This window comes from Argopecten irradians, chromosome 6 (genome assembly GCF_041381155.1).
Source record: "Argopecten irradians isolate NY chromosome 6, Ai_NY, whole genome shotgun sequence".
Taxonomy (NCBI): Eukaryota; Metazoa; Mollusca; class Bivalvia; order Pectinida; family Pectinidae; genus Argopecten; species Argopecten irradians.
In genome coordinates this window covers 44,248,096-44,272,940 of record NC_091139.1, presented here as the reverse complement: position 1 = coordinate 44,272,940, position 24,845 = coordinate 44,248,096, and the positions used below count along the sequence as shown (strand labels likewise).

The 24,845-nt window shown below is 37.5% G+C and overlaps 1 protein-coding gene across 1 annotated transcript in view; it reads right to left on the bottom strand.

Annotated features, from left to right (window-relative positions):
* LOC138326007 (nuclear factor 1 X-type-like) overlaps positions 1–24,845 on the bottom strand; it is an 88,691-nt gene that overhangs the window by 22,563 nt on the left and 41,283 nt on the right. The window contains exons 5-7 of the mRNA XM_069272087.1: positions 15,864–15,956; positions 7,602–7,622; positions 6,804–7,142 (exon numbers count right to left, since the gene is read on the bottom strand). Coding sequence (XP_069128188.1) covers positions 6,804–7,142; positions 7,602–7,622; positions 15,864–15,956 — 453 coding nt within the window. The remainder of the gene's footprint in view (positions 1–6,803; positions 7,143–7,601; positions 7,623–15,863; positions 15,957–24,845) is intronic.

Sequence of the window (24,845 nt, the reverse complement as noted above, 5' to 3'; positions counted from 1 at the left end):
GCATTATGCAAATGAATTCAAATTAACAACGTTTTAATGAGAATAACAATAGGAGTAAACTAAAGATAAATTTCTTTTCAATAGATGGCATACAAATATAATTGAGAAAAAAAGAAACTGAGAGAAGAATTAGATGGTACTGATTTGGTAATAATGTAAACAGCTGATTGTGAAGATGATATGTAAGTATGACAGTGTGAGGAAGACATTTATCATAGGAGGTGTATGGAGATGTGATCATGTGTTATACTCACAGGGGTATGGAGATGTGATCATGTGTTATACTCACAGGGGTATGGAGATGTGATCATGTGTTATACTCACAGGGGTATGGAGATGTGATCATGTGTTATACTCACAGGGGTATGGCGATATGATCATGTGTTATACTCACAGGGGTATGGCGATATGATCATGTGTTATACTCACAGGGGTATGGCGATGTGATCATGTGTTATACTCACAGGGGTATGGAGATGTGATCATGTGTTATACTCACAGGGGTATGGAGATGTGATCATGTGTTATACTCACAGGGGTATGGAGATGTGATCATGTGTTATACTCACAGGGGTATGGAGATGTGATCATGTGTTTATACTCACAGGGGTATGGAGATGTGATCATGTGTTATACTCACAGGGGTATGGCGATATGATCATGTGTTATACTCACAGGGGTGTGGCAATATGATCATGTGTTATACTCACAGGGGTATGGAGATGTGATCATGTGTTATACTCACAGGGGTATGGCGATATGATCATGTGTTATACTCACAGGGGTGTGGCAATATGATCATGTGTTATACTCACAGGGGTATGGCGATATGATCATGTGTTATACTCACAGGGGTGTGGCAATATGATCATGTGTTATACTCACAGGGGTATGGCAATATGATCATGTGTTATACTCACAGGGGTAGTTATGTATGGATATGATCATGTGTTATACTCACAGGGGTGTGGCAATATGATCATGTGTGTTATACTCACAGGGGTATGTGGATATGATCATGTGTTATACTCACAGGGGTATGGGGATATGATCATGTGTTATACTCACAGGGGTATGGGGATATGATCATGTGTTATACTCACAGGGGTATGGCGATATGATCATGTGTTATACTCACAGGGGTATGGGGATATGATCATGTGTTATACTCACAGGGGTATGTGGATATGATCATGTGTTATACTCACAGGTGTATGGGGATATGATCATGTGTTATACTCACAGGGGTGTGGCAATATGATCATGTGTTATACTCACAGGGGTATGGGGATATGATCATGTGTTATACTCTCAGGGGTATGGCGATATGATCCTGTGTTATACTCACAGGGGTATGGCGATATGATCATGTGTTATACTCACAGGGGTATGGGGATATGATCATGTGTTATACTCACAGGGGTATGGCAATATGATCATGTGTTATACTCACAGGGGTATGGCAATATGATCATGTGTAATACTCACAGGGGTATGGCAATATGATCCTGTGTTATACTCACAGGGGTATGGCGATATGATCATGTGTAATACTCACAGGGGTATGGCAATATGATCCTGTGTTATACTCACAGGGGTATGGCAATATGACCTTGTGTTATAATTACAGGGGTATGGCAACATTGTATTAATGATATAATATTGTGAATAAATATGTAATATTCTGATAGTATGTTATGCTAAAATAGTCACCTTCAGATCTATTGCCAAAAATTCTGTTTAAGTTGTTATATAACACAACCCGATAACAATGACAAGAACAGGATGTGCCTCGATCAGCTAAGTTAGCTGAAAATCAATTAAGTTGTCTATTACAGTAACAGATAGTGTGTAACACTAACATAAAATGGGTCATATTGAAGTATGTGCAATTCTCATCAAAATGATATATATGTATTTTAGTATATATACCGTAACGATATTGATTATACTTAGACGATATATCTAGCATACTAATAATTTTGTTAATTGCTCAAATGCTCTATGTAGGTTACTATTTGAATGTTCTATGTAGGTAACTATTTGAATGCTCTATGTAGGTAACTGCTCAGATGATCTATGTAGGTAACTACTTAAATGCTCTATTTAAGTAACTACTTACATACTTATGTAGGTAAATGCTCAAATGCTCTATGAAGGTAACTGCTTAAATTCACTAAGTAGGTAACTATTTGAATGCTCTATATAGGTAATTGCTCAAATGCTCTATTTAGGTAACTGCTCAGATGCTCTATGTAGGTAACTACTTAAATGCACTATGTAGGTAACTATTTGAATGCTCTATATAGGTAATTGCTCAAATGTTCTATGTAGGTAACTGCTTAAATGCACTATGTAGGTAACTATTTGAATGCTCTATGTAGGTAACTGCTCAGATGCTCTATGTAGGTAACTGCTCAGATGCTCTATGTAGGTAACTACTTAAACGCTCTATTTAAGTAACTACTTACATACTTTATGTAGGTAACTGCTTAAATGCTCTATGTAGGTAACTGCTTAAATGCTCTATGTAGGTAACTTTTTAAATACTCTATGCAGGTAACTACTTAAATGCTCTTTGAAGGTAACTGTTTAAATATTCTATGCATGTAACTGCTTAAATGCTCTATGTAGGTAACTACTCTGATGTTTGATGTTGTAACTACTCAGATGTTTTATGTTGTAACTACTCGGATGTTTGATGTTGTAACTACTTGGATGTTTTATGTTGTAACTACTTGGATGTTTGATGTTGTAACTACTCCAATGTTTGATATTGTAACTACTCAAAGGTTTTATTTGTAACTACTCGATGTTTTATGTTGTAACTACTTGGATGTTTGATGTTGTAACTACTTGGATGTTTTATGTTGTAACTACTTGGATGTTTGATATTGTAACTACTCCAATGTTTGATATTGTAACTACTCAGAGGTTTTATGTTGTAACTACTCGGATGTTTGATGTTGTAACTACTTGGATGTTTGATGTTGTAACTACTCGGATGTTTGATGTTGTAACTACTCGGATGTTTGATGTTGTAACTACTCGGATGTTTAACGTTGTAACTACTCGGATGTTTGATGTTGTAACTTCTCGGATGTTTGACGTTATTAACTACTCGGATGTTTGATGTTGTAACTACTCGGATGTTTGATGTTGTAACTACTCGAAGGTTTTATGTTATAACTACTTGGATGTTTGACGTTGTAACTACTTGGATGTTTGATGTTGTAACTACTTGGATGTTTGATGTTATAACTACTCGGATGTTTGATGTTGTAACTACTCGGATGTTTGATGTTGAAACTACTCGGATGTTTGATGTTGTAACTACTTGGATGTTTGACGTTGTAACTACTCGGATGTTTGATGTTGTAACTACTCAGATGTTTGATGTTGTAACTTCTTGGATGTTTGACGTTGTAACTACTCGGATGTTTGACGTTGTAACTTCTTGGATGTTTGATATTGTAACTACTCGGATGTTTGATGTTGTAACTACTCGGATGTTTGATGTTGTAACTTCTCGGATGTTTGACGTTGTAACTACTTGGATGTTTGATGTTGTAACTACTCGGATGTTTGACGTTGTAACTACTTGGATGTTTGACGTTGTAACTACTTGGATGTTTGACGTTTTAACTACTCGGAGTTTCTATGAAATATTGAGAGGATACATTGAGATAAGCAAGATTTGTGCTATAAAAACACTATAATGATATTGTATCATTTAATACGAGGCTTCAAGATGAATGAGAACATTAAAAATTCTGGGAATAATCACTCATTGTCATTGTCCTTAATTATCAGTAAGGACCAACCTTATGCTGATTTTTTGAGAAAATCCGCCCATGTATCAGTGTTAAAAAGTCACTATAGAACACTTATTTGATACGACCAAGACAATTTGTGAAATAAATCTTAGTAGTTACAAAACACTATAAATACAATAAATCGGTCCCAATCAATCAAAAGTCTATACCATTATCTTAAGATGGGGTAGAAGGGTGATCAAAGATATCTTACAGAAATTGTCAACAATATTGCTAGTTTATTAGTATTAAAACCTATAACAAAACAGTCTCCACCAATACTAACACAAAGTCTGGAAATCTAAACACTTTTGGTAGATTTGAACAGTGTACAGTCAAAATTTAACAATCTCTACGTGGATCATTAAGGTTCAGAGTTTCCATGTACTAAATGATGCTCCAACGCCTCCATGCCTAGTAAAACCTAACTTGATGCCATCCATCAAAGACGATTCAGGGTTATAGAGAAATGGAGGTTAGTACATGCTAGGTTTGCTAGCTGTGAAATAAGTATGGAATGTTTTGAAGACATATTACACAGAAACTCTTCCCCGCCCACAGCACCTTTCATTTAGTCTCCCGGACTTTGAGAATCAAATGAAAAATTTTGTACGTGTGTCTGCGTAATTAATTATCACGGTCTTGATCACTTTCTACCAGTATCATTTACATCCATATCACGGCCCAATCAGAAAACCAAACGCTTATAACCTCTTAAAAGTTAAATACCCAGAACATCTCTGGTTGGTGCGTAAACGCTATCTGTACAGACACTGACTCATATCTCAGTTAGAATCTCTACAATTTGTTAAATTGTTTCTCTACATATAAACCTGCACATCTACATCAGGACTACTTAATGGCTGATGTAATGGGGGCAGACATATCAAGAGTTATTGTCCTTGATATACATTGACATTAATAATTTCTAATTATAAACACCATTCTTTGTAATTACTATCAAATGTGAAAGTACTTCAATTATAAAATCACTGATCTTATCTACACAGTGTATTAAAAGAATCTTTTTTGTTTAAATAAACTGTTTTCTTATATTTCTTCTGTCCAAAAATACACATAGAGTCAGATTTCCTGTTTTAACTGGTTCACTTTATGACATCTGCAGGTACCAGAAATAAATTTGGGTGATTTATATCCCATGTGACATTGATATATTTTATGTTTTCAACTACATGCTCAATTATTCTTTAAATTCAACTTTATTGCAAAGTTTTTTCTTAACAACATATGCGATGAAATTTTATTAAAAAATATCTTTTATGGAAATTTGCTATACGAAATATTTCTTTCAAAGGAATAGCTGTAACATATTCAAATCAAAAAACTGCATCAAAAGATAAATCTTAAAACAAAATATGAATAAATCAGAACTATTCTGCTAACAGTAAAAAGAGATGTAGTGTTTGAATCTTGATTTCAGCTGTAAATGAATCACTTTTACAATAACTGATTTATCATATCGTCAATGAAATAGGACTGAGGATCATTTGTCTTTGGTAGTGTCTATACAAGTTTTAAACTGACGTACGAGATCTACTCCCTGCCGAAGACTTCCCAATCCCCTTGGCATGCCCAGGGATTAGGCATTTCACATCAAACTTTTACTATCTATAATTGAAGCATCTCAATCTAAATGTCTCAACTTAAAACTTGCTTTACAAAGAAAACATCTCAGGCAAAAAAGGTTTTAAATCTATTTTTTTCTGTCGTATACATCATGATTATATTTTGTAAAAATCTTGATTTTATTCACCAATTTCCCAATGGTTCCCTTGGTAACCATTAGCTAAGAACATGTGTGCCCATGGGACATCTCAATCTAGAAACAAACCACAAAATTTGGGAATTCTGCATAATTTTGAAATAATTTTGGTACGTGAAAGGTCTGCGAGATGTAGGCATATTGATTTTTTAGAAACAGAACTCACAGCTGCATATCAAATAGTGTTTGTGACGTATAATGTGTCCGTGGAGTACCATAGAATTACCTAACTTGTAGGTATCGCCTACCTCCCTGTTCTGTTTATCACGGCCTACCCACACACACTCTCCTACATCAATGGGAAAAAAATAGAACTCGGGACACAGAATTTACATCATTTCTTTTAGACATCGAAGGCTTAGCAATCCCCCCTTATAAATTTGTGATCAGGAAACACATTCTTTTCAAAGCTAGCATCCTCATTAAATTTGTATTACTCTATTGGTACAGATGTCATCCCAAATTGTTCTTGTTTTTTCTTGGATTAAAACGTACTCCAGGGTAACTTTGTTATTTACGATATTCTACAAGTAAATTAATGGGCAGTAATTCAGTATTACTTTGAAAGACACAAACATGAGATATCAATTCAGATCCCTAACTTTGCTATCTCTAAGGAAAGGCAGAAACTTTGTGGCTTTTGAAGGAATTACTGCACGACAGTTTGCCGATTGGTCAACTTGGCTGAATGAATTCGGACACTTGGACATTACATTATTGGTCAAAACTAATGGTAGATTAACAGACCAGGACCAATTTACCTTTTAACCTTTTAACTATCCATTATTATTGGCTCTATGTAATACGGAGGTTTCTAGATACATAAACAATGTAGGTGCAAGGACAATTTACCGTCGATTAGTTCCCCATTCCATTCACTGTGACGTCACAATTATTGAGAAATGGGACTAATCGGCAGTAAACATACTTCAACCAAATCATTTTGGTGTCTTGAAATTGACGTCTTCCAAAATATTTGTATTTGTGTATAGATGTTTGTGTGAAGGAATTGCCTTTAGGTTGAAGTATGGTCAAAAGCCTTTGTGTTTAAAGGTATGTAAATGTCTTATTGTGATATTATGTAAATGTCTTATTGTGATATTATGTAAATGTCTTATTGTGATATGTTTCTATATTTGTCGGTGTTTCACTTTCATAGTGTACATATGTTGAGTAGATGTTACAGATATCTGACTGTATCTTACCTGGATCCATGTGCTCCCCCTGCCACCCTGATGACCCGCTGCCACTCAGGTTAGCCGGGGACTTGCCATAGTAGTTGCTCATCGTCTCGTTCTCATCACCAACACTCTCCACATCATCCTCCGCCGACGAGATAGAACTCATGGTACTGCGCTTTAGCCGTTTGTGTGGGTGGCCAGAGGGGCTAAGGGCAGACTGACCGTTGGGCATTCCCGGGTGTGGCATACCTCCCACCACCTGGGACTGTTCCTGAGGGCTGTAGTTATAGTAACTGGGACTGTCCATCTGTTTACTGGGCGGCATCATAGGTACTGTCCCGTTCTGTGGCATCATGATGGAATCTACAACACATAAGGACTTAGGTTAAAGCATTGATTCTGGAGAAAGATATTCAATAAATCCGACATTTTCAGTTCACATTCAATCTTCTTTTATCCTTTTAAATATTATATCACACACAGGGAGAGCAATAAAACATCTTATTACAATTTTTTTTTAATGTTCTGTGATGATGCATAGTTCCAATGAGATTTATTCATAAATATCTATCAGGTTGCACAAGAGTGCAATATGATGTTTTATCACAAACAAATTATCTATCGTTTATAGCCATATCATTCGGTTCTTAATTCGTCAACAACAAATTATTTTTGACACTGCGATTTGTTTCTATCAGTACGAAGATTGTAAGGACTGAAGGTAATCAAGATCAATCTCTGTCAATATTGATTACTTTCCTCACTCCTTAAATCATTATATCTACTACAAACAAATTACCATGACTGAGTAATGTATAATACCTGATGATATTGACCCCTGACCTACAATAAATAAACAAAAATGTATAAAACCTGGTGATATTGACCCCTGACCTACAATAAATAAACAAAAATGTATAAAACCTGGTGATATTGACCCCTGACCTTCTACAATAAATAAACAATAATGTATAAAACCTGGTGATATTGACCCCTGACCTACAATAAATAAACAAAAATGTATAAAACCTGGTGATATTGACCCCTGACCTACAATAAATAAACAATAATGTATAAAACCTGATGATATTGACCCCTGACCTTCTACAATAAATAAACAATAATGTATAATACCTGATGATATTGACCCCTGACCTACAATAAATAAACAAAAATGTATAAAACCTGGTGATATTGACCCCTGACCTACAATAAATAAACAATAATGTATAAAACCTGATGATATTGACCCCTGACCTTCTACAATAAATAAACAATAATGTATAAAAACCTGATGATATTGACCCCTGACCTACAATAAATAAACAAAAATGTATAAAACCTGGTGATATTGACCCCTGACCTACAATAAATAAACAATAATGTATAAAACCTGATGATATTGACCCCTGACCTTCTACAATAAATAAACAATAATGTATAAAACCAGGTGATATTGACCCCTGACCTTCTACAATAAATAAACAATAATGTATAAAACCTGGTGATATTGACCCCTGACCTACAATAAATAAACAATAATGTATAAAACCTGGTGATATTGACCCCTGACCTTCTACAATAAATAAACAATAATGTATAAAACCTGGTGATATTGACCCCTGACCTACAATAAATAAACAATAATGTATAAAACCTGATGATATTGACCCCTGACCTTCTACAATAAATAAACAATAATGTATAAAACCTGGTGATATTGACCCCTGACCTTCTACAATAAATAAACAATAATGTATAATACCTGATGATATTGACCCCTGACCTTCTACAATAAATAAACAATAATGTATAAAACCTGGTGATATTGACCCCTGACCTTCTACAATAAATAAACAATAATGTATAAAACCTGGTGATATTGACCCCTGACCTTCTACAATAAATAAACAATAATGTATAAAACCTGGTGATATTGACCCCTGACCTTCTACAATAAATAAACAATAATGTATAAAACCTGGTGATATTGACCCCTGACCTTCTACAATAAATAAACAATAATGTATAAAAACCTGGTGATATTGACCCCTGACCTTCTACAATAAATAAACAATAATGTATCAAAACCTGGTGATATTGACCCCTGACCTTCTACAATAAATAAACAATAATGTATCAAACCTGGTGATATTGACCCCTGACCTTCTACAATAAATAAACAATAATGTATAAAACCTGGTGATATTGACCCCTGACCTTCTACAATAAATAAACAATAATGTATAAAACCTGGTGATATTGACCCCTGACCTTCTACAATAAATAAACAATAATGTATAAAACCTGGTGATATTGACCCCTGACCTTCTACAATAAATAAACAATAATGTATAATACCTGATGATATTGACCCCTGACCTTCTACAATAAATAAACAATAATGTATAAAACCTGGTGATATTGACCCCTGACCTTCTACAATAAATAAACAATAATGTATAAAACCTGGTGATATTGACCCCTGACCTTCTACAATAAATAAACAATAATGTATAAAACCTGGTGATATTGACCCCTGACCTTCTACAATAAATAAACAATAATGTATAAAACCTGGTGATATTGACCCCTGACCTTCTACAATAAATAAACAATAATGTATAAAACCTGGTGATATTGACCCCTGACTTTCTACAATAAATAAACAATAATGTATAAAACCTGGTGATATTGACCCCTGACCTTCTACAATAAATAAACAATAATGTATAATACCTGATGATATTGACCCCTGACCTTCTACAATAAATAAACAATAATGTATAAAACCTGGTGATATTGACCCCTGACCTTCTACAATAAATAAACAATAATGTATAAAACCTGGTGATATTGACCCCTGACCTTCTACAATAAATAAACAATAATGTATAAAACCTGGTGATATTGACCCCTGACCTTCTACAATAAATAAACAATAATGTATAAAACCTGGTGATATTGACCCCTGACCTTCTACAATAAATAAACAATAATGTATAAAACCTGGTGATATTGACCCCTGACCTTCTACAATAAATAAACAATAATGTATAAAACCTGGTGATATTGACCCCTGACTTTCTACAATAAATAAACAATAATGTATAAAACCTGGTGATATTGATCCCTGACTTTCTACAATAAATAAACAATAATGTATAAAACCTGGTGATATTGACCCCTGACCTTCTACAATAAATAAACAATAATGTATAAAACCTGGTGATATTGACCCCTGACCTTCTACAATAAATAAACAATAATGTATAAAACCTGGTGATATTGACCCCTGACCTTCTACAATAAATAAACAATAATGTATAAAACCTGGTGATATTGACCCCCGACCTTCTACAATAAATAAACAATAATGTATAAAACCTGGTGATATTGACCCCTGACCTTCTACAATTAATAAACAATATTGTATAAAACCTGGTGATATTGACCCCTGACCTACAATAAATAAACAATATTGTATAAAACCTGGTGATATTGACCCCTGACCTTCTACAATAAATAAACAATAATGTATAAAACCTGGTGATATTGACCCCTGACCTTCTACAATAAATAAACAATAATGTATAAAAACCTGGTGATATTGACCCCTGACCTTCTACAATAAATAAACAATAATGTATAAAACCTGGTGATATTGACCCCTGACCTTCTACAATAAATAAACAATAATGTATAAAACCTGGTGATATTGACCCCTGACCTTCTACAATAAATAAACAATAATGTATAAAACCTGGTGATATTGACCCCTGACCTTCTACAATAAATAAACAATAATGTATAAAACCTGGTGATATTGACCCCCGACCTTCTACAATAAATAAACAATAATGTATAAAACCTGGTGATATTGACCCCAGACTTTCTACAATAAATAAACAATAATGTATAAAACCTGGTGATATTGACCCCTGACCTTCTACAATAAATAAACAATAATCACTAGAACTCCAGACAACTGTGTCAAAATACATGTACGCTCGCAGGCAACTCTTTTTATCGTATTGCATGCAACTGCTAATTGTTTTAGCCCATAGTTAATCAATTTCTAATTTGAAATCCCAGACATCAGAACAAAAACCCATCATGTTTTATAGTATTTCTTCTAATTCTACTTTCACAAATTAACACATTTTTATTTAGACTTAAAAAATATCTTTATTGCTATTGTATGGTTAAGTGCTAGGGATTGTGATTTAATTTTGAGATGTACTTTGAAACAGGCCGCTGTATTTCCTAACACCTAAGATTTTATTGTAATAATTGAATTACTAACCTTTACAATTACAGACTTGACTATTTGTTCAGCACTGACAGAAAGCCGGGATTAATTACATTCAGGATAAAACAGAATATGACATGAATGCAACACATTAGATTTTAGTACTTTTTCTTGCATTCTGCAGGGCTGTAGAATAGTATAATGGCCCTCATACATATAGTCCTTCATAGTCTCATCCAAAATTTAAACTCAAACTTGGGAACAAGATACCATTTATTCTGATAAAAGAGTCGCCATATCGCCAACACAGACTCAAAAAATACCCCAAGGAACGGTCCCGAAAATTTCAATCTTTAAAGCCATTAAAAGGAAAGCTGCTCTCTGCCATTACCACTACATGCAGAAAGCTCTTGAAAGTGCACATTTTGAAAATTTCCTGAAATTGAGGGTAAAAAAATCAATTTTAAGAGAACATATAAGTATATCTAGTCCCTGAGCAGACACTGTTTCTAACACAGGCCCATTGTATGATCAATACAAATGAAAAAACCAAATTCTTTTTTATTTTCTTTTTAATTTTTTATTTATTTCTTTTCTGTCTGATTAAAGCTATGCTTGGTTTCTTTCTGAAAACATATCTACAGACAAGAGTACATTCAAGTTCCAAATGACATTAGCCCAATTGTCGGAGAGGTATTTAAATACTGAGGATTGTATCATGTCTTACAGTATCCGTGTGCTTGGTGAAAAAATGAAAGCCTGTTCTTAAATTCAAGTGACTGTCTTATCCAAAAATAAATAACTATCATTTAAATGTCATATTACACTAAATCATCATTTGGGACCAAATCAACAAAACTATAGCGGTGTTATTTAAGGCTATATGTGGTATGCAAGAGCTAAGTCCAATATTTTAGTAAGCTGTTTTACCGAGACATTTAAGAACAAATAAACTGTTTATGTAAACAGAGAAAGAAGTGTCTCACAGTATTGTTCCCATACAACTTCAAATTTACGTGAATTTAACGTGGAAATTTCTGTGAGTGTTTTGTTTCGCGATTTGCAGATATGATCTTTCATGGTGGTGTAATTTCCATTATAGATGTATTATAATCAAAGCATCTACTTTTGGAAACGGTTCATTCATAAAACAGAGAGAAAATTTTCACAGCAATATGGATCAGTAATTGGTGTTAATTCCCCCTTTGTGTTTCACCCTTACATTGTCCATTGTCACATTTCTTTTTCTCAGAGAAATAGACACTGTTCATGTCGGGACATTTCCATCATTCCCATCAATGGCTCAGGACAGCATACAGCTGACTGGCTTATTTCTACTCATTGAGGGAGCCACTAACTACTATGCTCTGCATTTAATACTGTATTCGACCCAATTAGCAGGGCGTTTAAAAAATTGAAAAAAAATGAAAAGGTACTAATAAGACAAAATTATTGCAAATATATTACAGTTTTGTGTAGTTTTTGTCTTTGTTTATGCCTGGGCAATTGAAATTGAGGCTTCAAAAAGAGGGAGGGGGCTTATAGGGATAAGGGCGTTTATTGGGTCGAATACAGTATGTCCACTTCAATGTAGAGGCTAATGAGCTGCTAAATTAGCATGCAGCTCTATGCTGATTAAATGATGCTATTTCAATAATATGGATGCTGTAATATCATATTAAAATGCTACGTTGATGAAACCCTTACAATTTTGTGGCCTGTCTAAAACCCACCATCGGTAACCAAAAATGAATGCCTTCTACATCTGACCCCTAACCACCCTGATGATTTATAGAACTTGTAAAACCCTAATTAACTACCTTAAATGTTCCTACATATGTCTTTATTGATACAATCACCAGCCACACTGCTTTGTTCTCCTTTTACAGATTAAATGACCCATTTTGACTGAAGGAATGACCTTCACAGCGACCAGTCATCAGATACTATAGACCAAGGTGCCAGCTTATTGTAGGTCTACCTTGTTCCCAAGACAATAGCTACATGCACCATCGCACCTGACTGGGTAAGATGTAGGCTATATAGTGTTACAGTATCTATAGAATGGTACAACATTTTGGCTTTATAGTACCAGTCAATGGGCTCTAACTTTATACTTCCTTATACATACAAGATATGGCAAACTCACAGTAATAAAAGTCAGTTCAGCATGTAAAAACAAATCCACTTGCATTTCACAATGTATGTAGTAATCAGCATTTTCTTGAGCAATTCAACTTATCTTAGCATTAATTTTACATAGTTAAAAAAAAAATTCAGATCTTAAATTATTTGTCTAAATTACATCCTCCTTATTACTCTATAAGCTTAAATTTTGAATTAGATTCATTCAGAGATATGGTCACAAATTTTAATCTTGTGCATTTCTTAAAAAAAATATTTCTTAAGAGTGTTCATATTCAAGTAATCTATATAGAGTATGTTTCAAAGGCAACATTGTAAAGTTATAGGAAACATGAACACTGGGTGATTTTTAGTGCACATTAAATCCTTATAATATGATGCATTTTCGCGATGTTTTTTCCCCAAACATATTTCAATTATAGACACAAAAAAATCAGGTTATAACCTCAATAACAAAATACTAATGCAAGTGCGTATACACTGTAATTTTATTTCAAAAGAGACATAGGTTCAGCTGATTAAGCAATTTGTGAAAGAATGAATTTTAAAATCCACATGACTTCTATTATCTAAATTATTAGGTGTGGTAGGGTTAAAATAAAGAAATTAATCTTGTACTTAAATGTACACAGTAGCACTTGTTGTTAATCTGCTTTAATCTAAATGACCTTTTGAGAGGTAACCTTGAAAGTTATATAGAATTCAGAAATTAACCTAGCCTCAGGACTTAAATCTTTAATAGAATAAAATTTATTTCATGATCGGTTTGAATGGCATATGGCTAAATAAATGTTGAGCATAGTACATTGGTGTAGGTGATAAAAAGAGCTGTTTCTTGTTTAATTTATTGTTTTTATTTGTATGAAATCCCTAAATAATGTATCTATGAATGTAAATATCTATGTCTTCACCCCTGTAATTCAGTAATGAACTGATCCAGTCTAACAAATAGAAGATTTCATCTTCAGTATGATTATCAGTTATACAGAATATTTTCATTTATGATGTAAAATTTCCATTTAAGATTAAACTAATGATCAATTAGATTTTAGAATCATAATGTATCCTCAGATTCAATCTTAAATCATGAATGAGCTGGAACCAAATTGTATAGGCAAACACCATACACGGACTGTGTACATATTTCTGTGTAAGATATAGCTGATCCAGAGGTCCTAATCACATGGCCGGGGTGATACATACACTCGTGTGACAGACATATGTATTACTGTATATTTATAGATCTGACAAAAGAGGAACATACAAAAATGGCCTTTACATCATCTCTGTGCCAAATAAAATCAAATTGGTTATGGATGAACGACAACGTTTTATTCTGACTAATATTGCCAGATTTCACTGAAAAACATAACAAAAACTCCATCTATCTAAATACCTTGGCAGCAAACCCAGTTTGTAAACTGCCAATCAGAGGCTCTTAGGAAGTCTTCAGAAGATTTAACCTTCTTCAGAGGGTCTCAAAGGGAGGCTACTCTCAGTGTTTCATGGACCAATTATCCACAGAGCTTGTAATTTGATTACGCATCACTTTAATTTCAATTACATTTATTTTCTCCCCTGCGTCTGATTTGAAATCTTTTTAGCGCTTCTCTGGACTTTGAATTAGGCCAGACGTTTGCTGTAGAATACCTGCATGCACCGAGTGAAATTCTCTCTGGGATGTTTGGAGGTGGAGACTGCCAGACAATGTATAGACATGGTACAGTGCCTTAGGCCTTGTCTTTCTGTATATATACGTCTAATTACCTCGCCACCATCTGGCAATAGTTTACTTATGTAGCATCAATACACACAAGAAAACAATCAACTGACCAGTCTCAATACATCAACTTTATAACGGGATAAACTTCTATTAAAGAAAGGATAATAAATATATCTGTCATGTTTTCTGTTCCGACTCACAAAATGTAACATTGAATCCATTGCTGGTTTTAATATAATGACAGGAGGTTTTATAAATCATGAAATGAAATGAATACTAAATCATTAATATGGGTTATGATACCGCTGAATAGTTCTATATCATATCCTTTCGTAATAAGAACAAAATTTCTGAAAGCAAACAGATGTGGCTATAGCATTGTTGAAGATCTGTTCTATCATATACCTGGTGGAGATTATGTGATCTATTTATTGATATAGACCAAATTAACAAGAAGAACAAAACGGTCTCTTGCCACAAACATAAGGCTGTCAATCTCTTTTTCAGTTATGTGACACCGATTTTAATTTAATTTAAATTTAAATTTGTCAGCTCTTCAAATTTTAATATCCTATATACAGAATTAATATTGGTTCATTACAAATCAGTCTTACGTCTTTTTAAAGGTCTATCTGTTGGCATTTATCTCCCTTTACTATTACAAGAGTAGGCAGTTAACTCCCTTTTTGATACATAAGTTCAGTTATCCTCCCATTGTTTTGATACATGATTTGGGGGTTATCTCCTCTTTTAGATTCATGAGTTGTTATCTCCCTTTATCAATCAATATCTATATTCTTTCATTTCATAGTACAGAACTGTGATCTGGTGATTAGTTTTCTCCCTTTATCATTGATATATTACTTAATTCCCTTGTAATCTATACATGAATTCAGAATTTGCTAAAATGACAGCTGAATGATAACAATCCAGTCATTTTACCATAGTAAAAAAAAATACTTACGCCGCGTGACACGAAGTAGTTCCCTAGCAGAGAAGACCCCCGTAGCCATGATGCTGTCATTTCCAGAAACCCCTGAGTGAATGTTTCCAGGCACTGAAAAACATAAAACATCCAACTTTGGTTAAAATCTACATACACAAAAAACATAAAACATCCAATTTTGGTTAAAATCTACATACAAAAAAAATGAAACATCCAATTTTGGTTAAAATCTAACATAAAACATCCAACTTTGGTTAAAATCTCACATAAAACATCCAACTTTGGTTAAAATCTAAAATAAAACATCCAACTTTGGTTAAAATCTAACTGATAAGGTAACAAAAGGGTTAGTCAAAATGACAGGTATACCTAAATTTGTAAGTATCTCCCAATATCATAAGTGCCCTCATGAGTGGTACCTAAATTTGTAAGCATCTCCCAATATCATAAGTGCCATCATGAGTGGTACCTAAATTTGGTCCCAGTAAGCATCTCTCAATATCATAAAGTGCCCTCATAGGTGGTACCTAAATTTGGTCCCGGTAAGCATCTCTCAATATCATAAGTGCCCTGAGTGTTTATTGGTCGAATATGGTATTCACATGTATTTTAGTACAATATACAGATTGTAGCTCGTTATAGATAATCCTACCTGATTAATGTACAGCTTATTCACAGGTGTGTACTGGATCTCTCTGATAGGAACAATTACCCACAAATTTTCTGATAGGATACAGCAATTTTTACACATGTGTGTGTTATATCCTCTCTGATAGGAACACAATTTTAAACAGGTGTGTATAGGATACACTTCTGACACAATTTTACACAGGTGTGTATATCTCTCTGATAGGAACACAATTTTTACACAAATTCTGATAGGAACACAATTTTACACAGGTGTGTATATCCTCTCTGATAGGAACACAATTTTTACACAAATTCTGATAGGAACACAATTTTTACACAGGTGTGTGTATCCTCTCTGATAGGAACACAATTTTTACACAAATTCTGATAGGAACACAATTTTACACAGGTGTGTATATCCTCTCTGATAGGAACACAATTTTTACACAGTGTAATTCTCTGATAGGAACACAATTTTAACACAGGTGTGTATATCCTCTCTGATAGGAACACAATTTTATACAGGGTGATATAGATAGGAACACAATTTTATACAGGTGTGTGATATCTCGTCTGATAGGAACACAATTTTATACAAATGTGTGTATCTGATAGGAACACAATTTTACACAGGTGTGTATATCTCTCTGATAGGAACACAATTTTTACACAAATTCTGATAGGAACACAATTTTACACAGGTGTGTGTATATCCTCTCTGATAGGAACACAATTTTACACAGGTGTGTATATCCTCTCTGATAGGTAACACAATTTTACACAGGTGTGTAATCTCTGATAGGAACACAATTTTACACAGGTGTGTATATCACTCTCTGATAGGAACACAAATTTTTGTATACACAAATTCTGATAGGAACACAATTTTACACAGGTGTGTGTATCCTCTCTGATAGGAACACAATTTTACACAGGTGTGTATATCTCTCTGATAGGAACACAATTTTATACACAGTGTGTGTATTCCTCTCTGATAGGAACACAATTTTAAAGGTGTGTATATCCTCTCTGATAGGAACACAATTTTACACAGTGTGTGTATCCTCTCTGATAGGAACACAATTTTACACAGGTGTGTGATATCCTCTCTGATAGGAACACAATTTTTACACAATTCTGATAGGAACACAATATCCTCTCTGGGAAGCAGGAACACACAATTTACACAGGTGTGTATATCCTCTCTGATAGGAACACAATTTTACACAGGTTCCTGTAGGAACACAATTTTACACAGGTGTGTGTATCCTCTCTGATAGGAACACCAATTTTTTACACAAATTCTGATAGAAAACACAATTTTTACACAGGTGTGTGTATCCTCTCTGATAGGAACAAATTTTTATACAGGTGTGTATCTCTCTGATAGGAACACAGGTTTATACAGGTGTGTATCTCTCTGATAGGAACACAATTTTACACAGGTGTGTTATCCTCTCTATAGGAACACAAATTTACACAGGTGTGTATATCCTCTCTGATAGGAACACAATTTTACACAAATTCTGATAGGAACACAATTTTACACAGGTGTGTGTATATCCTCTCTGATAGGAACACAATTTTTTACACAGGTTAGTAGTGTATATCCACTTTTTACAAGGTGTCTCTGATAGGAACACAAATTTTACACAGGTGTGTATATCTCTCTGATAGGAACACACAATTTTACACAGGTGGTGTATATCTCTCTGATAGGAACAACAATTTTTACACAAATTCTGATAGGAACACAATTTTAACACAGGTGTGTGTATCCTCTCTGATAGGAACACAATTTTTTACACAGGTGTGTATATCTCTCTGATAGGAACAACAAATTTTACACAATTTTACCACAGGTGTGTGTATCCTCTCTGATAGGAACACAATTTTACACAGTGTGTGTATATTTTTACTCTGATAGGAACACAACAATTTTACAACAATAATTCTGATAGGAACACAATTTTACACACACAATGTGTGTATATCTCTCTGATAGGAACACAATTTTACACAAATTCTGATAGGAACTACAATTTTTACACAGTGTGTATCCTCTCTGATAGGAACACAAATTTTATTACACAGGTGTGTATATCTCTCTGATTTTAACACAGGTGTGTATATCTTCTCTCTGATAGGAACACAATTTTTACACAAATTCTGATAGGAACACAATTTTATACAGGTGTGTATATCCTCTCTGATAGGAACACAATTTTTACACAAATTCTGATAGGAACACAATTTTACACAGGTGTGTGTATCCTCTCTGATTTTGAGGAACACAATTTTTACACAGGTGTGTATATCTCTCTGATAGGAACACAATTTTACACACCGGTGTGGTATCCTCTGATAGGAACACAATTTTACACAGGTGTGTGTATCCTCTCTGATAGAACACAATAGGAATTCTGACACAATTTTTACACAGGTGTGTATATCTCTCTATAGGAACACAATTTTACACAGGTGTGATGTATTTTTACACAGGTGTGTGTATCTCTGATAGGAACACAATTTTACACAGGTGTGTGTATCCTCTCTGATAGGAACACAATTTTACACAGGTGTGTGTATCCTCTCTGATAGGAACACAATTTTACACAGGTGTGTATCTATCTCTGATAGGAACACAATTTTACACAGGTGTGTGTATCCTCTCTGATAGGAACACAATTTTACACAGGTGTGTGTATCCTCTCTGATAGGAACACAATTTTACACAGGTGTGTGTATCCTCTCTGATAGGAACACAATTTTACACAGGTGTGTGTATATCTCTCTGATAGGAACACAATTTTACACAGGTGTGTATATCTCTCTGATAGGAACACAATTTTACACAGGTGTGTATATCTCTCTGATAGGAACACAATTTTAGTAGCTACATTTTATCATATAATAGTTTATGGTCAATCTTTTTTACTGAAGGTGCTACTCTATACAGAGGGATACATGTACAGAAGTTATAGCAGTGCAGTGCTCATGTGTCTAACGTTAACCCTCCACCTCATTGGGATAGTCTGCCACACATCGGTTGGTGGTTTTGCTCTTGGTGTTCTGGGCTTTTCCCAACTACCAATATCAGAAATACCCAAACTAAACTGCAACGCACTGTATTCAATACAACAGCCATGCACCCATAATGCTGTACAACTAAAGGATGTGGTAGGGAAGCCACAGAATTGTGCCCTTTTATAAGGTGTTCCATAGACTGGACATGTTCTATGGGCAGGGCCATGTGGTGGGTGTCGACCCTATGGTCTGTGTATGAGTAGGTCTGATATGACTGGACATGATCTATGGGCGGGGCCATGTGTTGGGTGTCTGACCCTATGGTCTGTGTATGGGTAGGTCTGATAGACTGGACATGATCTATGGGTGGGGGCCATGTGTTGGGTGTCTGACCCTATGGTCTGTGTATGAGTAGGTCTGATAGACTGGACATGATCTATGGGCGGGGCCATGTGTTGGGTGTCTGACCCTATGGTCTGTGTATGGGTAGGTCTGATAGACTGGACATGATCTATGGGCGGGGCCATGTGTGGGTGTCTGACCCTATGGTCTGTGTATGGGTAGGTCTGATAGACTGGACATGATCTATGGGCGGGGCCATGTGTGGGTGTCTGACCCTATGGTCTGTGTATGGGTAGGTCTGATAGACTGGACATGATCTATGGGCGGGGCCATGTGTGGGTGTCTGACCCTATGGTCTGTGTATGGGTAGGTCTGATAGACTGGACATGATCTATGGGTGGGGCCATGTGTTGGGTGTCTGACCCTATGGTCTGTGTATGGGTAGGTCTGATAGACTGGACATGATCTATGGGCGGGGCCATGTGTGGGTGTCTGACCCTATGGTCTGTGTATGGGTAGGTCTGATAGACTGGACATGATCTATGGGTGGGGCCATGTGTTGGGTGTCTGACCCTATGGTCTGTGTATGGGTAGGTCTGATAGACTGGACATGATCTATGGGTGGGGCCATGTGTTGGGTGTCTGACCTATGGTCTGTGTTATGGGTAGGTCTGATAGACTGGACATGATCTATGGGCGGGGCCATGTGTTGGGTGTCTGACCCTATGGTCTGTGTATGGGTAGGTCTGATAGACCTGGACATGATCTATGGGCGGGGCCATGTGTTGGGTGTCTGACCTATTGTCTGTATATGGGTAGGTCTGATAGACTGGACATGATCTATGGGTGGGGCCATGTGTGGGTGTCTGACCCTATGGTCTGTGTATGGGTAGGTCTGATAGACTGGACATGATCTATGGGCGGGGCCATGTGTTGGGTGTCTGACCCTATGGTCTGTGTATGGGTAGGTCTGATAGACTGGACATGATCTATGGGTGGGGCCATGTGTTGGGTGTCTGACCCTATGGTCTGTGTATGGGTAGGTCTGATAGACTGGACATGATCTATGGGCGGGGCCATGTGTTGGGTGTCTGACCCTATGGTCTGTATATGGGTAGGTCTGATAGACTGGACATGATCTATGGGCGGGGCCATGTGTTGGGTGTCTGACCCTATGGTCTGTGTATGGGTAGGTCTGATAGACTGGACATGATCTATGGGCGGGGCCATGTGTTGGGTGTCTGACCTATTGTCTGTATATGGGTAGGTCTGATAGACTGGACATGATCTATGGGCGGGGCCATGTGTTGGGTGTCTGACCCTATGGTCTGTGTATGGGTAGGTCTGATAGACTGGACATGATCTATGGGCGGGGCCATGTGTTGGGTGTCTGACCCTATGGTCTGTGTATGGGTAGGTCTGATAGACTGGACATGATCTATGGGCGGGGCCATGTGTGGGTGTCTGACCCTATGGTCTGTGTATGGGTAGGTCTGATAGACTGGACATGATCTATGGGCGGGGCCATGTGTGGGTGTCTGACCCTATGGTCTGTGTATGGGTAGGTCTGATAGACTGGACATGATCTATGGGCGGGGCCATGTGTTGGGTGTCTGACCCTATGGTCTGTGTATGGGTAGGTCTGATAGACTGGACATGATCTATGGGCAGGGCCATGTGTGGGTGTCTGACCCTATGGTCTGTGTATGGGTAGGTCTGATAGACTGGACATGATCTATGGGCGGGGCCATGTGTTGGGTGTCTGACCCTATGGTCTGTGTATGGGTAGGTCTGATAGACTGGACATGATCTATGGGCGGGGCCATGTGTGGGTGTCTGACCCTATGGTCTGTGTATGGGTAGGTCTGATAGACTGGACATGATCTATGGGTGGGGACATGTGGTGGGTGTCTGACCCTATGGTCTGTGTATGGGTAGGTCTGATAGACTGGACATGATCTATGGGCAGGGCCATGTGTGGGTGTCTGACCCTATAGTCTGTGTATGGGTAGGTCTGATAGACTGGACATGATCTATGGGTGGGGCCATGTGTGGGTGTCTGACCCTATGGTCTGTGTATGGGTAGGTCTGATAGACTGGACATGATCTATGGGCGGGGCCATGTGTTGGGTGTCTGACCCTATGGTCTGTGTATGGGTAGGTCTGATAGACTGGACATGATCTATGGGTGGGGCCATGTGTGGGTGTCTGACCCTATGGTCTGTGTATGGGTAGGTCTGATAGACTGGACATGATCTATGGGCGGGGCCATGTGTTGGGTGTCTGACCCTATGGTCTGTGTATGGGTAGGTCTGATAGACTGGACATGATCTATGGGTGGGGCCATGTGTTGGGTGTCTGACCCTATGGTCTGTGTATGGGTAGGTCTGATAGACTGGACATGATCTATGGGCGGGGGGCCATGTGTGGGTGTCTGACCCTATGGTCTGTGTATGGGTAGGTCTGATAGACTGGACATGATCTATGGGCGGGGCCATGTGTGGGTGTCTGACCCTATGGTCTGTGTATGGGTAGGTCTGATAGACTGGACATGATCTATGGGTGGGGACATGTGGTGGGTGTCTGACCCTATGGTCTGTGTATGGGTAGGTCTGATAGACTGGACATGATCTATGGGTGGGGCCATGTGTGGGTGTCTGACCCTATGGTCTGTGTATGGGTAGGTCTGATAGACTGGACATGATCTATGGGCGGGGCCATGTGTTGGGTGTCTGACCCTATGGTCTGTGTATGGGTAGGTCTGATAGACTGGACATGATCTATGGGCGGGGCCATGTGTTGGGTGTCTGACCCTATGGTCTGTGTATGGGTAGGTCTGATAGACTGGACATGATCTATGGGCGGGGCCATGTGTTGGGTGTCTGACCCTATGGTCTGTGTATGGGTAGGTCTGATAGACTGGACATGATCTATGGGCGGGGCCATGTGTGGGTGTCTGACCCTATGGTCTGTGTATGGGTAGGTCTGATAGACTGGACATGATCTATGGGCGGGGCCATGTGTGGGTGTCTGACCCTATAGTCTGTGTATGGGTAGGTCTGATAGACTGGACATGATCTATGGGCGGGGCCATGTGTTGGGTGTCTGACCTATTGTCTGTATATGGGTAGGTCTGATAGACTGGACATGATCTATGGGCAGGGCCATGTGTGGGTGTCTGACCCTATGGTCTGTGTATGGGTAGGTCTGATAGACTGGACATGATCTATGAGCGGGGCCATGTGTGGGTGTCTGACCCTATGGTCTGTGTATGAGTAGGTCTGATAGACTGGACATGATCTATGGGCAGGGCCATGTGGTGGGTGTCGACCCTATGGTCTGTGTATGGGTAGGTCTGATAGACTGGACATGATCTATGGGTGGGGACATGTGGTGGGTGTCTGACCCTATGGTCTGTGTATGGGTAGGTCTGATAGACTGGACATGATCTATGGGCGGGGCCATGTGTGGGTGTCTGACCCTATAGTCTGTGTATGGGTAGGTCTGATAGACTGGACATGATCTATGGGCGGGGCCATGTGGTGGGTGTCTGACCCTATGGTCTGTGTATGGGTAGGTCTGATAGACTGGACATGATCTATGGGCAGGGCCATGTGGTGGGTGTCTGACCCTATGGTCTGTGTATGGGTAGGTCTGATAGACTGGACATGATCTATGGGTGGGGCCATGTGTGGGTGTCTGACCCTATAGTCTGTGTATGGGTAGGTCTGATAGACTGGACATGATCTATGGGTGGGGCCATGTGTTGGGTGTCTGACCTATTGTCTGTATATGGGTAGGTCTGATAGACTGGACATGATCTATGGGTGGGGCCATGTGTGGGTGTCTGACCCTATGGTCTGTGTATGAGTAGGTCTGATAGACTGGACATGATCTATGGGTGGGGACATGTGTGGGTGTCTGACCCTATGGTCTGTGTATGGGTAGGTCTGATAGACTGGACATGATCTATGGGCGGGGCCATGTGTGGGTGTCTGACCCTATAGTCTGTGTATGGGTAGGTCTGATAGACTGGACATGATCTATGGGTGGGGACATGTGGTGGGTGTCTGACCCTATAGTCTGTGTATGAGTAGGTCTGATAGACTGGACATGATCTATGGGCGGGGCCAATTTTTCGTGTTGGGTGTCTGACCCTTTGGTCTATAAATGAGAAAAATCAGACTTATTAACGCAGAACCATACAAGAGAACCACTCCCTCCATTAATTAGTGCCGAATTAGGTTAAAGATATATACAGAATAGTCCCTGAGCTGGAGAACTCAGACTGACCTCTAGACAGGCTACACTGACCGGTCAGTGGAAGAGTGACCATCATCAACCAGACAAACCTGATGGACATAAATGATGATGCTTTTAGGCTGATAGGCAAAGGCAATGTGTAAAGTGTGGACAACAACTGACAGAAAGTACTGGTCAGTTAATAAGCTGTTTGACCATTGTGTTACACCCATTTACATTAAACAATTTCCTTATCTGCAGAAAATGGATATGTGATTGGACAATATATTAAGGAATTTCATATGTGGTAGGACCAGAATGGCACCACCGACTGTGACATTCTCCAAGATTCAATGACAACCACATATAATGAAATATGAATTGCTTTTATCATAAGAGAACTGCAATGTTGCAGTGGCTAGTTTAAAAGTGGTATGAAAATCTCAAAATATTGTGTTGATCATCGTACAGTCGCAATGACATGAGTTTTAAGTTAAAAGAATATGATACATACATGACAATGGAGATCTAGAACTGATATGATAACACCTACCAACATACAGCATATATATATACTTCTGGTCCCAGAACAATTGGCCAACACGTGATACTATACAGTAAGATTAGCTTTTCTTTATTTTTTCAATCCCAATTCTAGAATTAACCACTCAATGTTGTTACATACAACTTGAGTTGACAATGGTGTGTAAATGTATCCAATCTTATCTACTGTTTTTTCCTATATACAACTATCTCAGG